This window comes from Zingiber officinale, chromosome 8B, assembly GCF_018446385.1.
Source record: "Zingiber officinale cultivar Zhangliang chromosome 8B, Zo_v1.1, whole genome shotgun sequence".
In the NCBI taxonomy this organism is placed as follows: domain Eukaryota; kingdom Viridiplantae; phylum Streptophyta; class Magnoliopsida; order Zingiberales; family Zingiberaceae; genus Zingiber; species Zingiber officinale.
Genome location: NC_056001.1, coordinates 13493216 through 13507410, shown reverse-complemented (window position 1 = coordinate 13507410; position 14195 = coordinate 13493216). Strand labels below are relative to the sequence as shown.

General features: G+C 36.0%; 1 protein-coding gene across 1 annotated transcript; it reads right to left on the bottom strand.

Moving 5' to 3' along the window:
* Positions 1 to 632: 632 nt before the first annotated feature.
* LOC122013523 (extracellular ribonuclease LE-like) lies at positions 633 to 2031 on the bottom strand. Its single transcript, XM_042569794.1, has 4 exons — positions 1924 to 2031; positions 1697 to 1852; positions 1120 to 1318; positions 633 to 1026 (listed from the first exon to the last, which is right to left on the bottom strand). The coding sequence occupies exons 1-4, from the start codon at positions 2029 to 2031 to the stop codon at positions 800 to 802; spliced, it is 690 nt and encodes a 229-aa protein (XP_042425728.1). The 3' UTR covers positions 633 to 799.
* Between the last annotated feature and the right edge of the window lie 12164 nt (positions 2032 to 14195).

The following is a 14195-nucleotide window of genomic DNA, read 5'->3' as shown; positions in this document are numbered from 1 at the left end:
GCAGTGAACATTCTTCATTGTATTAATTGATTAATTCATTTCGAATAATGATTTGTAGGTCCAATTTTGAAGCAATGTTTACTCTTGTCTTGATGGTACAACTTAAATTTTTTTTACTTCAAAACATTTACAGGTCACTAGAAAAGGTTGGTCCTCACTCCTTATGGAACAAGCGCCCGGCACCTAGAGAATTAGTTCCAACTTAGTGTTTAAATATAGAACATTCATTAATTTCTCATACATAATGCCGGGATTTGTTGTATCATAAAGCTGTCGTGGTTTTCAAAGTAGAGATCATGAGTTGAAGACTAAAATAGGGAAGGGTAAATCATTCATCAATCAACTTGTGTTCAAGCTTATTGGTGGATAGCCGTTATACTCATGTCACTTAACGCCATGGCGTTCTTTTTAAGCTTTTGCAATTTGATTTTAGTGAAGCTATTAAAAGAGGGTCCTCTTCTCGAGTATCTTTTTTACAAAGTCTTTTGTTGTCTATCTACTACTACTTACTACTATTTCTTCTTCATTTCAACACATTTTCCTTTCTATCTTTTCTTCTTCCTGTTTTACTACTGACACTTCCAACAAAACAAGTTCAGTTGCAGCGGCATTCTTTTGCACAAGAAGAATTAAAATTGTATCGCTTCTAAAAATTCATCAATGGATTATTTCCAACTTACCATCCTTTATTCTAGCAATAATTTGAGAAAGAGTATGGAATAACTAGGCTTGCTAGTTCTTTCGATGCAATGATGTGTTATTTCATTTGAATAAGCTGCAAGAAGTTGATTACTTCGCATCAAAAGGAAGGGAACTCGATGCTTGATGAAGAACACTTGCTCCTTGGATAGACTGGGCAATCAGTGAGGTTAGTTGCTGAAGTGTCCACACACAGGTAGACTTGGAATAGTTGACTGTTCCCTGATTCATCCACATTGCACTCGATTCCAGGAGTGTAGCCAATTCCATCACTGATGGCACTGCGGATGCTGTTGAGGCTGTATAGTTCACCATCTGGATGAATGCCTGCAGCCAGATATGGTCGGTGAGTGAGGACTAGGCATAAAGCATATATATATTTGCAATGGATTAATCATTGAGGACTGTGTTGGTAATCACCTGCATCTTCAAGGATCTGGAGAAGGTTGGTTTGCTTCTTCAACTGGAGGGATGTTTCGAAGTAAGAATGCTGGTCCAGAATGGACTCGGAGCAGGTGCCGTGCTTCTCCCATTCATGGCTCCAGAACTCGGAGCCATCTGAACTGGGGCATGCCAAGGTTGGCCAGTTAGCTTTCATGCTGCTTAGTAAGTCTTTAATCTGCAGTTGTTTCTTCTTGTTTGTTAATACGAATATACTACTTCTAGTTTGATTCATTTTCTGAGTAATAATGTGCACATATGCAATGTCTATTTAACAGCAAATTAATCTACAATTTCCAGTTTATGACAGGATAAATATGCAAAACACTGAAAGCTTTAACAACATCAATAGGAAATTAGTGATTAGATTGCCAGTACAGTTTCCCTGCCTGGCCGTTGCCTTTATCATATAATTGAATCCTTCCAAAGTAAGCATTTGATAACAAGAAAATTTAGGATAAAGAAATGAACGGGAAACAGAACCATGTAAGGCAAGAAATGAAAGGAAATAGAACAGGAAAGGGACACTGACAAGAACTTGAACTTAGCACAGAACCTGGGAAGGATCATAAGGGCTGTCAGGATCACAATTGGAGGGGTAAGACCCATCGTTGTTGTTAGGCCACAACCCATGGATGCCAAAATCGGATGCCGGTTTTCCGCTGGTGGGATAGCAGCAACTTCGCCTTGAATCACAGTATGACCCGGGCCACTGTTTTCATTGTGAGTCATCAACGACATAGATTAAAAGAAGAAAAGAAGATGCTACGGAGTGATTTTAACCTGTTGGACAAAGTAAAAGAAGTCGAAGCTTTGCGCTGTGATTGTACATAGAGTTGACAAGAGAAGAGGGAGGAATAGAAGAGAGCGGGGAGAAGAGTTTCTTGTCATGGTTGTTGTTCAAGTCCTTGGATTGCAAAATTGCCTCTCCAATATGTTATATACAGACATGGAAGAGGAGCATAAGAGCAGCATATTCCTAATGTTGCATTAAGAGGAATAAGTTAAGGCATTGCCAAACTCAGATTTTAAAATGTGGTGCAAATTAATTGTAATAAGAGAAAGAAGATCACAAATCCAAATGAGACAGTTGGCACTCGAAATATGCATGTTTGGAAGCTGAGTGTTAAATTTGTATCTTATTCGCTGGCATCAAATTAAACGACCTTCCTGCTGAGAATGGGAGGAGCGTTATGTGGATTATTAAAAGAAAGAAGAGGTTGCAATCATTTTCTTTCCTTCAGAGCACCGTTCACGCCCCGGCACCTCAACCTCAAGTTTGAACATGCCATCTTTTGTGCTTTTTCTGTTTTCCTTATTTTGTCAAATTAATAACTAGGGTCATGATCGGCCATAACACGATTAGGGAGCTTGTTTACACTCTTTCTTTGTTTTTTTCCCTTGCTAGAATAAGGTGCTGGTTTACTAGTTTTGTATATATAATTCACTTGTTCAAATTTCACCCAACTAATCTAAAGATAAATGACCCGTCCTCCTGGGTAAGATGTTTCAGTATTCACGATAACAAACCTAAATACACTGAACCACAGTGGTAACAACAGCCATCAGCAACAACCATTACAGCATAATATGCGGGAATTTGGATGGAAACAAAAAAATCAGAATAAGTATTCCAGCTAATTACCAATATGTATTAATGAAAGAACAGAGAGTGAAATAGTGAAGAAATACTGCATCATACAATAGCATCTGCGAGTTCTCATTATTACTACAGCCGCTGTGCTATAACACACAAGGAACTCGTTGATGGATAGAGAAGAAATCAGAAAAAATTATAAATATTTGAACACGAGGAGGAACGGAGTTCTGATGGGCAAGAGGGTTTATAATATTAATATAGATGTTTGAAAAAAAGGATCGTTTCTGTTCCCCTCATTCAAATATAGTATTTAAAGATTAATCATACGAAGTAAAAAAAGTAAATTAAGTCCAACATTAAAAAAAAAAAAAGCCCGTGCATTGTTTCCTTTCTTAATTTAAATTTTGTCTTTAGTATGAATATCAGAGTTATTGATTTCCTTTCCCGCTTTTTTAATCCAAGTATTAACTTTTTGAACAGCTTAAATATGGAGGTGATCAATTTAGTCTTATAAAGGTTTTTTTACCATTAGAATAAATTAAAAAACGCTCATATTCAAACGGCTTTTAAAGTTGTCATCCCAATAAAAAAAAAAATTTACAATGCACAGCAGTTGGAATTGGTCAAGAGAGAAGGCACTCTCTTATTATCTGATATTATCAATCATTGAACACGAGAGGAGGAACGGAGTTCGGATGAGCAAAAAGGTTTGTAATATAGATGTTTAACAAAAAAAAAATCATTTCTGTTCCCTTCATTCAAATCTGGTATTCGAAGATTAGTTAGACGAAGTAACAAAAAGTAAATTGAGTCCAACATGGCAAAAAAACAAAAAAGAAAAAAAAGAAGCCTGTTGTATTGCATAATTGCATTGTTCTTGATTTAAATTTTGTCTTTAGTACTGAATATTAGAGTTATTGATTTCTTTTCCCTTGTTTTGTATTTCAGATATTCAACTATTTAAAATTTTCAAATCGACTAATTAAAAGTGATCAATCTATTCTTAGAGAAGTTTTCCATCAGTCTCTAAGATAAATAAAAAAAATGCTCACGTCTATCCAAGCGGCCTTTGATACGGTGAATAGGAAAAGGACCGTCCCGTGGGGTCGGGGGTCAATAAGCTTCCATAGATGGCTGTCAAAGTCCACGGTGAGTCAAAAAGCCAAATACTTGGCCTAGTAGAGCCCCACACTCACAATCGACCCTAGCGATTAAACTGTTGGTTGCTACTCGGAAAATCTAATGGTTCCTCTGTACAAAAATTTTGTACAAAGGTCTGAGCCTTTTCCTAGCTACCATGTGTTCTTTTAAATTAAACTTGGATCGCCCGGAACTTAACATGTTTGATCCAAATCACCTAGGTTATTAATTCCATTAAATATTAATTTTCAAAATTGGCTTCCAGGACTGCATGGCGAGACACATGGCCTTCTTAGATATGGGAACAACCACCACCGCCTAGACAAAGCCTTTTAAGGAAAGCTAATATTTAATTTCCTTAAATAACTTTAGGTCAACCAAAAAGAACAATCAAATCACAAGGAAAAGAAAAACAAAAGAACACAACATCGAAAACTAATTCGAAATACTAGAATTACATGCCTCTTGTATTTGGTATTTTTACAAAGAAATAAAACTAGTATGATGCGGAAATTAAATACAAGTATACATTTTCTTTTGCAAACAAAAACCTCTAGGTCTTCTACCGTATTCCTCTTCTAACCTCGGACGTTGTGTGGGCAACGATCTTCCGAGATGAGGAACCACCAAAGCACCTTCTTCTCCTCCTTGCAAGGTTCGGCCACAACAAGAGCACCTCCAAGGATGAAGAGAAACCACCACCAATGCTCCAAGGGATGCAAGCTTTCTCTCCTTCTTCTCCAAGTTAGAATCCGGCCACTCCTTGATCTCCAAGAGAGAAGAGAGTTTCGGCCACAAGGATGGAGAGAAGAGAAAGGGAAGAGCCGACCACACCAAGGAAGAAAAGAGGGAGAAAATAATAGAGGTTGTTCACCTTGAAGACACCCAAAACCCCTCTTTTATAATCCTTTAGCCTTGGCAAATAAGGAAAATTTAATAAAAACTTCCTTAACTTTATTGCCATTGAAAAGGAAAATTTTAATTAATTAAAATTAAAATCCTTTTCTTAGTGTATAAGGCAATTTTTAATCAACAATTAAAATTCCTTATTTGTCTTCGGAAATTTTAAAAAATAAAATTTCTCTTTAAAATCCCTTCATAGTTGATAAAAAGAAATTTCTATAATTTTAATTTTTCAACATGTGAATAATTTACAAATAAGAAAAATAAAATATCCTTCCAATCTACAAATAAGGAAAGAGATTTAATCTCTTTCTTTAATCTTTTGTAGAAACTTATAAAAAAGATATTTTAATTTTTAATCTCTCCAATAAATTATATCTTCCACATAAGAACAATTTAAATTTAAAATTCTTTTCTAATTTAATAGGGCCGACCACCTAAGCTTGGGTTCAAGCTAGGGCCAGCCACCCATGGACCAAGGTTTGGCCGGCACTAGCTTGGTTCTCAAGCTAGCTTGGCCGGCCCCTACACCATGGGTATGAAGGTGGGTATAGGTGGGTATAGTACTCTATAACTAAGAGGTTATGATAGGGACCGAGAGGAGGAATTGATTTTGGTCTCCCGATAAAATTAAGCATCCCGTGTTCGCCCCGAACACACAACTTAATTTTATCAATAATAATTCATTCCACTAGAGAACTATTATTGAACTACCGCACCAATCCCAAATTACATTTTTGGGCTCCTTCTTATTATCAGTGTGTTAGTCTCCCTGTGTTTAAGATGTCGAATGTCCACTAATCAAGTGAGTTACTGACAACTCATTTAATTAATATTTTAGTCCAAGAGTAGTACCACTCAACCTTATCGTCATGTCGGACTAAGTCCACCTGCAGGGTTTAACATGACAATCCTCATGAGCTCCTCTTGGGGACATTATCAACCTAGATCACTAGGACACAGTTTTCTTTTATAATCAACAACACACACTATAAGTGATATCATTTCCCAACTTATCGGGCTTATTGATTTATCGAACTAAATCTCACCCATTGATAAATTAAAGAAATGAATATTAAATATATGTGCTTGTTATTATATTAGGATTAAGAGCACACACTTTCATAATAACTGAGATCTTTGTTCCTTTATAAAGTCAGTATAAAAGAAACGACCTCTGATGGTCCTACTCAATACACTCTAAGTGTAATAGTATAATTATATAGTTAAGATAAACTAATACCTAATTACACTACGACCTTCCAATGGTTTGTTCCTTTCCATTTTGATCGTGAGCTACTGTTTATAATTTATAAGGTACTGATAACATTATCTTCTGTATGTGACACCACATACTATGTTATCTACAATATAAATTAATTGATTAACTACAAACAAATGTAGGTAATTTGACCAAATGTGATTCTTTATTCAAAATAAATGTTTACAAAAGCTTAGACTTTCAGTATACACTCTAACATGAACAAGCTCTCTGTAGACCCGACTCTCGGCGCGGACCAAACTCACTCAGAACTCAGCTCCCCTCTCTCCCGATCGGCCCTGTCGATCGGACAGCTTCTCTGTGGACCCCACTCCCGATGCGGACTAGACTCACATGAGACTCAACTCTCCTCTCTCACAATCGGCCCTGTCGATCGGACATGCTCTCCATGGGCCCATTCCTGGCTTGGATCGGATTCCTCGGGACTCAATTCCCCTCTCTCCCGATCATCCTTGTTAGGTCTGCAAACAAATCAAGTCGACTCGCGAGCTTTTCGAGTCGGCTCGAAAATATTCGATTCATATTCGAATTTATTGAATTCGAGCTGAACTCGAACATGTTCGAACTTTTTTTTCGAGCCGAACCTGAGCCCAAATTATATTGTTCAAGCCGCTCGCAAGCCTTAATATTTATTAATATAAGTTAAATAAATATTAAAAAAAATCGACCCTTTTGAATCTATTTTCAAGCAATAATTCGAATAGTTCGCGAACATGTTCGAATATTTCGAGCCGAACTCGAACCCGAGCCCTAATTCGAACCGAACTCGAACCAAACATTTTGAATTTTTCGAGCTTCGAATCAAGCTCGAACTCGAATATACCTATTTCAAGTCGAATTCGAGCCTTAAATTTTTCTACATATTCGGCTCGATTTGATTCGTTTACACCCCTAGTTTATGTCAATCAGACGGGATCTTCGTGGATTCCATTCCTGGCTCGAACCAAATTTGCTCCGGGCCCTACTCCCAATCTCCAGATAAACCCTGCCGATCGAACAATCTCTCAATGCCCTAATGCTCTACTCCTAATTAACTCAGACCAGACTCACCCAGGGTTCTGCTCCCCTTTTTTCTCCCGATCAGTCTTATTGATCGAACATGTCATAAAAGAGTCAATAATAACTTGCTAGATAGCCTATAAAACTCTGCTCCCTTTGAGAATCTCACTTGGCCCAGTTAGGCTATATACAAAAATGAGCTCTCTAATAAGTCCATCTTCTGGCTAACAACCCAAGAGGCCTCTCGGTCCAAAAGCCAGTTACTATCATTAATACAGCACGTGGATTTGTTAGAGGACCATATCTATGTACAAATACTTACACAACACACCTTCTCCATACTGATGTGTTTGATGGATGCAGTATAAGCATAATGATATGATAGATTGATTGATTATAGGATAATGTCTCATTAATGCGGAGATTGTGAGGGACATTATAAAAGGGGGTTCTTCTATGTTGGCATAGGTACGCGCGCACCTACATATGTATCTCCTTCTATTGGTTGCTGCTTGTTATCATCTTTGTGCCACAATTATTTCTGACTTGATCGTCAAAGTAGATGCGCTAGGAACCCCCTAACCCACTTACTGACGATTTCCTTCTTTTCTCAAGAGTTCATGGAGTCGGTCAATTTACACGCTGATGAGTGTAGATTGTGTATATTTTTAAGTATCATTTATTATATATCTTGTTGAGTTTCATGAGCATAATTTGTATTTGCACATCCTATTCCTTTGGATTTTGTTACTTTTATTTTTTTTTATTTAGGATAACTACTTTATGCTTGTTTCATTGATAAGACGTGAATCTGGAGTTAAAATGGAGTACTAAACATCAAGCTTCATTATCGAGTCAAGCACACAAAGCATCCACGAAGAAAAAAGATTCAAAAGACTATCAAAATGATATTTTAATCAAGGAACATGCTTCGGTAATGTCTCATGACATAAACGTGTTCATACGAAAGAAATTGGGCACAAAGCAACCCTAAAACACTTTCCACAAAGCCCACCACGGGCACCCATGCTGCTGGGTAAGACTCGTGCCCAAATTGGGCATTTTTCAGAGCTAAACACGAGTGCCAATGTCGGGCACCACGAGTCGTGCTCGGTTCGGCCTACACTTTGGACCAAAAGTAAAATGGTCATAACGTTTAGCTCGATTCAAGTTATGGGTCAAACTATCTATGAAAATACAGATAATTTCAAGATATACATTTTTAATTCAGGGTTCACCCTAAGAAAACTAAGTCAAAGGGTCAGAAAACTCATTTTGGTGGAGTCATGTAAACTTACAAATCTGCACAGCTTGGGAGAGGGTAAAGCAAACTCTTGTTTGAGTATCGTGGACCAAAGGACTTTATCCTCCTCCTTGGGAGAGGGTTTTCCCCCTCTACGGGAAATTATAGAGCAATCACCTTCATCCACTCCGATAATTCATCCACCTCTGGCACAAGGAACCACTCCGAAGACACCAGGAATTTCTCCTTAAGCATTTCTTATCTTTATTCTTTGATTTGAATTGTATGAATACTTTTATTAGTGTCTTTGGTTTGTAATTCCTTTATAATAGAGTATTTCTCTTGATTTTAGGATATAAGGAGTAGCCCTTTTGTTATGTAAACATCTTTTCATTCAATCCATTGAGTTTACCTGCTACTTATTTGATGAAATGTGTGTTTATGGTCCAGATCTACCGTATTAACACGATATCAATGCCAAAAGTACGATATTCATATCCCATGAGGGTTTTGGGGATGAACTGAAAGAAGAATCCAACCTTTCGAGCCATAGAAGATTGAGATGCAGAGAGTCAGATACGAAAGTGCAACTCGGTATGCCACGAGGAAGTCGTCATAGATTTTGATGGATCAAATCTAATTCATTATCACGTAGTAGGAAAAGTGGTTAATTAAAGGCCGAGGGATCTTGTGGCAGGGTTCCCCCTACGTTTCGATCACTAGTTACGATCATTCTGAAAGTAGACAATGATTAGGATTTGTACGTCATTGTAGTATCAAAAGTTTACATCGGATGCCATAGGATGATCTACTTACATAAATACCCATTGAGGATATGAAATAAAATATAAATTAGGTGTTGATGATTATTTGGGTGAAGTTGAAGTCCTAGAATCACTTCCCCATTCACCCACTTCTGTGACTTAGCTTTCTTCTCTGCCTCTCCCTTGACTCTCTCTTACTTGCATCTCTCTCTCAACTCTCTCTCTCTCTCTCCATAGATTTTTCATGACTTCAACCACCTTTGATTGTCTAGATAACTTATTTTGTCATTATGACTAGTACTTGATTCACGATCCCTATGTATTCAATCTTTATTACTTGACAATATTTTCGTGCACTTCCGGATATGCACACATCACACGCCTCATCACCACTGGTCCATCCTCATCGCTTCCAGACAAGATAAAATTTGGAACCATCTATGGCAACCTCTCTTCTTGATCCTAAACGTGAAGATGGACTACATCGAAAAAGTAACTTGTTGGTACAATTTGCACTAACGGTCTAACTCAGTTTTGATGAATGACAAGTGAGTTAAGTTATATGTTATCTTGATCTAATACATTTACTCAGTGCATAGGTTTCAGGATGTTTGATTCCCGATTGGCAGTCGGTATGTTCGATTCCCGATGGAAGAAGACAAGATGTGCGATTCCGATAGATCAAAATATGCGATTCTCGATTAGAGAAGACCAGATATGCGATTCTTGTAGATCAGGATGTGTAATTCCCGAAATCCGAATGTGTGATTCAGGAGGTAACTCTACACCTGGTAAGTAGAGATAAGTCACTGAAGGAGAGTGACTAAGTGAGGACGTATCCCCGTTCAAAGGGACAGTAGGCGTTGGTCCGATTTAGGTCTATTTCGGAAACCTAAATCGAGATCTTAACTAGATCCTGATTTCGGGAAGACATGATTTAATTACTAATCTCTACTATGATTGTGCTAACTCTATTTTGCAAGGTACACCTTGTAGTATTGGACTAACATATTTTGCAGGGCAAAAATAAGCACAAAGGTCTCGGGTGAATAGTACCTAAGGTGTCTTCTAGGTGAATGAAGGTGCCTTCCTACCGTTCATGGAAGGTGCCTTCCACAAGATAGATGTTGGACCTCGTCACAGATAAAGCACAGCAAAGTCAGGATCAGATTTCTCAGGTTGGAGGCGCCTTCAAGGTCCTTGAAAGTGCCTTCCACAACACGACTTGATACTTATAAAAAGGGGCTCGAGATCTGAGGCTGGATAATACTATTTTCTGATCATCTCAAAGCTCATCTCTGCAAGCAGATCGTGCTACAAGTCTTCTACGACTCTTCAAGCTACTCCGTCCGGAAGTACCAACCGAGCTTCAACCTTCACTTACTATTGTCGGTATATTTTATTTGTATTGTACTTAAATTCATATAAGATAGTAGGATTGTTACTATCTTATATCTTTGTATTTGTACGATCTACTTCTTTCCGAGAATTTCGGAAAGAAGGGTTATAGTGGATTTCCCATCGGTGCGGTCAAGGATCACGGGCCGTCGAGTAGGAGTCGACCTAGACTCCGAACGAAGTAAACGAACTAGTCTTTCATTTTAATTTTCGCTACACGATTCTGTTTTCTAAAGTAAAAGAAAAGTTTTGAAAAACGCGATATTCACCCCCCCTATCGCACTCATCCGATCTAACACAGAGGAACTGAAATAGTTGAATCGAAACACTCTAGGTCCATTAGTGGATTTCAGTCAAAACTCACTAATGGATCTAGAGATCTCAAATTGCATTCATTTCAATTCCTATAGATTTTTGGGATTGCAAGGAGTTCAAATATGTTATCCATTGTTTATTTTGATTTCTCCAAATATATTAAAATATTATAAAAAGACAACTAAACTTTATAAAATGTTATCCATACGTTATGCATATATGTAAAAAAGGGAAGAAAGAGAAGAGAGGAGAGGAAAAATAAGCGGAAAGTTGCATGCATATGAGAGAGAGAGAAATGGTAGAAAAAAATGATAGAAAAGTTAGATTTGTAAAAAGAGTAAAACAAAAAGTACACTTGAAAAGGTGCATCCTTTGATAAATACTAAAGTAGCATATACCTTTTGGTCAATTCAAAAACTTAGGTGCGTCATTTGGTAAATTGCTAAAAAAAATTTGCACGTGGTACTAGCATGAATATTTATTTCAATAGAATTTGAGATAAATTCTTAGAAATGGGTAAAAAATATACTAAACCATGAGGCTATACTAAACCATGAGATAAATTCTTAGAAATGGGTAAAAAAAAATTGTAAAAATTGCAGTTTGTTTTAAAAAGGAAGCTCAGAGCTTCCATGAGGCTCTGCAGCTAGATCCCGGAAAGAAACTAGCTATATCTTAAGTTCCTGGAATTATCAGCCAAGGCATCTGAATTGCATAAAGAGCTCCAAAAGTTGATGGCAAGTCAGCTAGCTAGCTTCACAAGGAACAACTATCTGCTTCAAGTACGAAGACAGCCAAGAAGAAAAAGATATGACATACTTGGTTGGGTAAATTTTGGCACAAGGTATTGTTGTATGGGTTGGGATGGCCAAATCCATTCCCCCTCGACCACCCAGATAGTTGCTCGTTCTTTTTATATTCTAGTTGTTTAGTTATTCTGTTTATTACCTGTTGAAACCTACCGATTAGATTATCAAAAAAATAACTGTACATTTAAAAAGAAGTATGGAAACCTAGGGTAACCCCTTAAAAGAACTTGAAATACCATGAGAACTATGATGAACTATATTACATAATTAATTATGCTAAACAAATCAAATAATAAATAAATTATATAAGAGTGCTTCGACTCTACGCTCTAAAGGAGCTACGAAATTACTTATAGTAAGTATCGAGATGATAGAGCCACAGAGGTTTGGAAAGGGATTGACTTAAATCAATAATACTTGTAAGAGTGCAAAACGTGAAATACGAGAAATAGTGAACTATTTCCGAGTAAATTTAAAAGAAATTTGTGATGAGAGGTTAATAAGGTTAAGTGTAAAAAAATTGATAATATTCACTATTTAATGTATTATTTTACATCATGCATTTTTATCTTACACTCACTTTATTTTTTTATGCTCACGTTATGAAGTTTTTAACTTTCAAATTACATGTTGTGATTTATGAATAATATTGGTGGAATGTCTTTACCAAATACATGCATTTAGTTAGGTTAGTTAGATGTTATTTATATTTTGCTCTAACACTTACAATTCATGCACAGCAAGCAAAGTTAGTTTCATGATAGGCCTAACTCGTGCAGGTTGTGATAGGTTGTGCTTCATTATTGATCTTTTCACCAAATTCGTTGACGTGATATCTTATCTTATGTGCTGATATTTTTTTTACTGTTGACAAGCATTGCCCACCTTTTCCCTCTTACTACCAACTGATCTTGTTAATTTAATTGATTCAATTAGTTTTTTCTTTTGCTTATGGGTCATCTTTGAATGTCTTAGCGCATTGCATATATCTACTATGAATCATCAGATATGTATAAAGACCAGGATCTATTTTTTTTGGCAATGTGGATTGTGTTAATTGCAATTCTTATTTTCTATGCTTTGTTTTCATAATTCTCATAACATTTGTTATGATATTAGGTTGCCTCTTTTTTCAAACTTAAAGAAAGATGGAATAGCTTTTGTTGGGAAGGTTATACCAACGCTTATTCATGTTGCTGGATATTGAATAGCAACTCATTTTCTTCATGTTTTTGAGTTGTTGTAACTAGTCAAATGTTGGGTGGGTGTGTAAGCTTGCTAGGTGTGACTTGTGGAGAGTGCAACTCTACTTATTTCATTGCAACTTTGTCTGTATAGTTTCAGAAGTTATTGTCAATTATTCAGGTATTAATTAGTAACACATGTTATTATGCACATTATTGACATTATTTATAATTGATCTTTAGAAATGCCTATTTTTTTATTTGTTAGTGTAAATCTTAAAAATGTTTAATTTTAATAAGTTCATCCATTTGTTTTAACTATGTACTTGATCATTTCTAGGAATCAAGGATGCATATAAAATTTGGGTAATACTAAATGGTCAAAATCTGGCCAGCTAGAATCAATACATGCAAGTGTACACATGGATATTTTAGTAATATCATATGTGTACATTAATTATATGCATGTACATGCATGCATCCTAATTGGAGGATAAAAAATTCTAGCTGGCCAGATTCTGACCAACAATAATTACCGATAAAATTTTATATAACCTATAGCTTCATGTGCACTGAGTAGACAAGGATGCAACAAATTTTATATATAGAATACAACATACACAAAAAAAAAAATGATGTAGACTAGCAATTTGTGTCTTGTTGTTGTAATTAAGTACACCATTTTTTTTTTTTTTTTGTGTATGTTGTATTCTATATATAAAATTTGTATGTTTTTATATATTTTTTTAAAATATTTATATTTATAAATAAGATAATATGATATGAATGTTGTTTTCAAACTTTAATTTGATTAATATGTGAAATCAGGTTGCTTAGGATATTTTTGATACTAAATTTAGTTCTCAAGTTCTTTTTGATACATAAATTTAGTTGCATGCATATCTAATTTTTGCTAAACAACCTAATTTAACATATTAATCAAAGAAATTAATTTTTGAAAACAATATACATATCATATATATATATATATATATATATATATATATATGGTTTACTTTAATATATTTGGGGATCAGGCGTGTCTGACCCAGAATTTCTATGGATTAAAGTATATTTTGGGATCAGATGTGTCTGATCCAAAATTTCTACGGATTGATACAGGGATCAGATCCCCTTATCTATATTTTTATGGATTAGGGATACAGGCCCGGCCCAGAGGCAGGGCCATCCTGGGCGATTGCCCAGGGCCCCAACTTTGGGAGGGCCCACAAATATTAAATATTTATATAATATATATATATATATTAATTATTTTAAAAATTAAGTTTTATAACTTTTCACTGTTGCACTTGTCTTTCGCCGCCGCACAACCTCAACTTCTTGGAGGGGCCCACAACTTTTAACTTTTAAATGATTATATATATATATATATATTAATTATTTTAAGAATTAGGTTT

Bases quoted from the DNA above. Each gene is read 5' to 3' on its own strand.
- LOC122013523 (XM_042569794.1), bottom strand. From the start codon at position 2,031: ATGACAAGAAACTCTTCTCCCCGCTCTCTTCTATTCCTCCCTCTTCTC. The intron at 1,853-1,923 runs GTTAAAATCACT...CAATGAAAACAG, and splicing joins TCTTTTACTTTGTCCAACAG to TGGCCCGGGTCATACTGTGA. The intron at 1,319-1,696 runs GTTCTGTGCTAA...AAACAACTGCAG, and splicing joins GCCCTTATGATCCTTCCCAG to ATTAAAGACTTACTAAGCAG.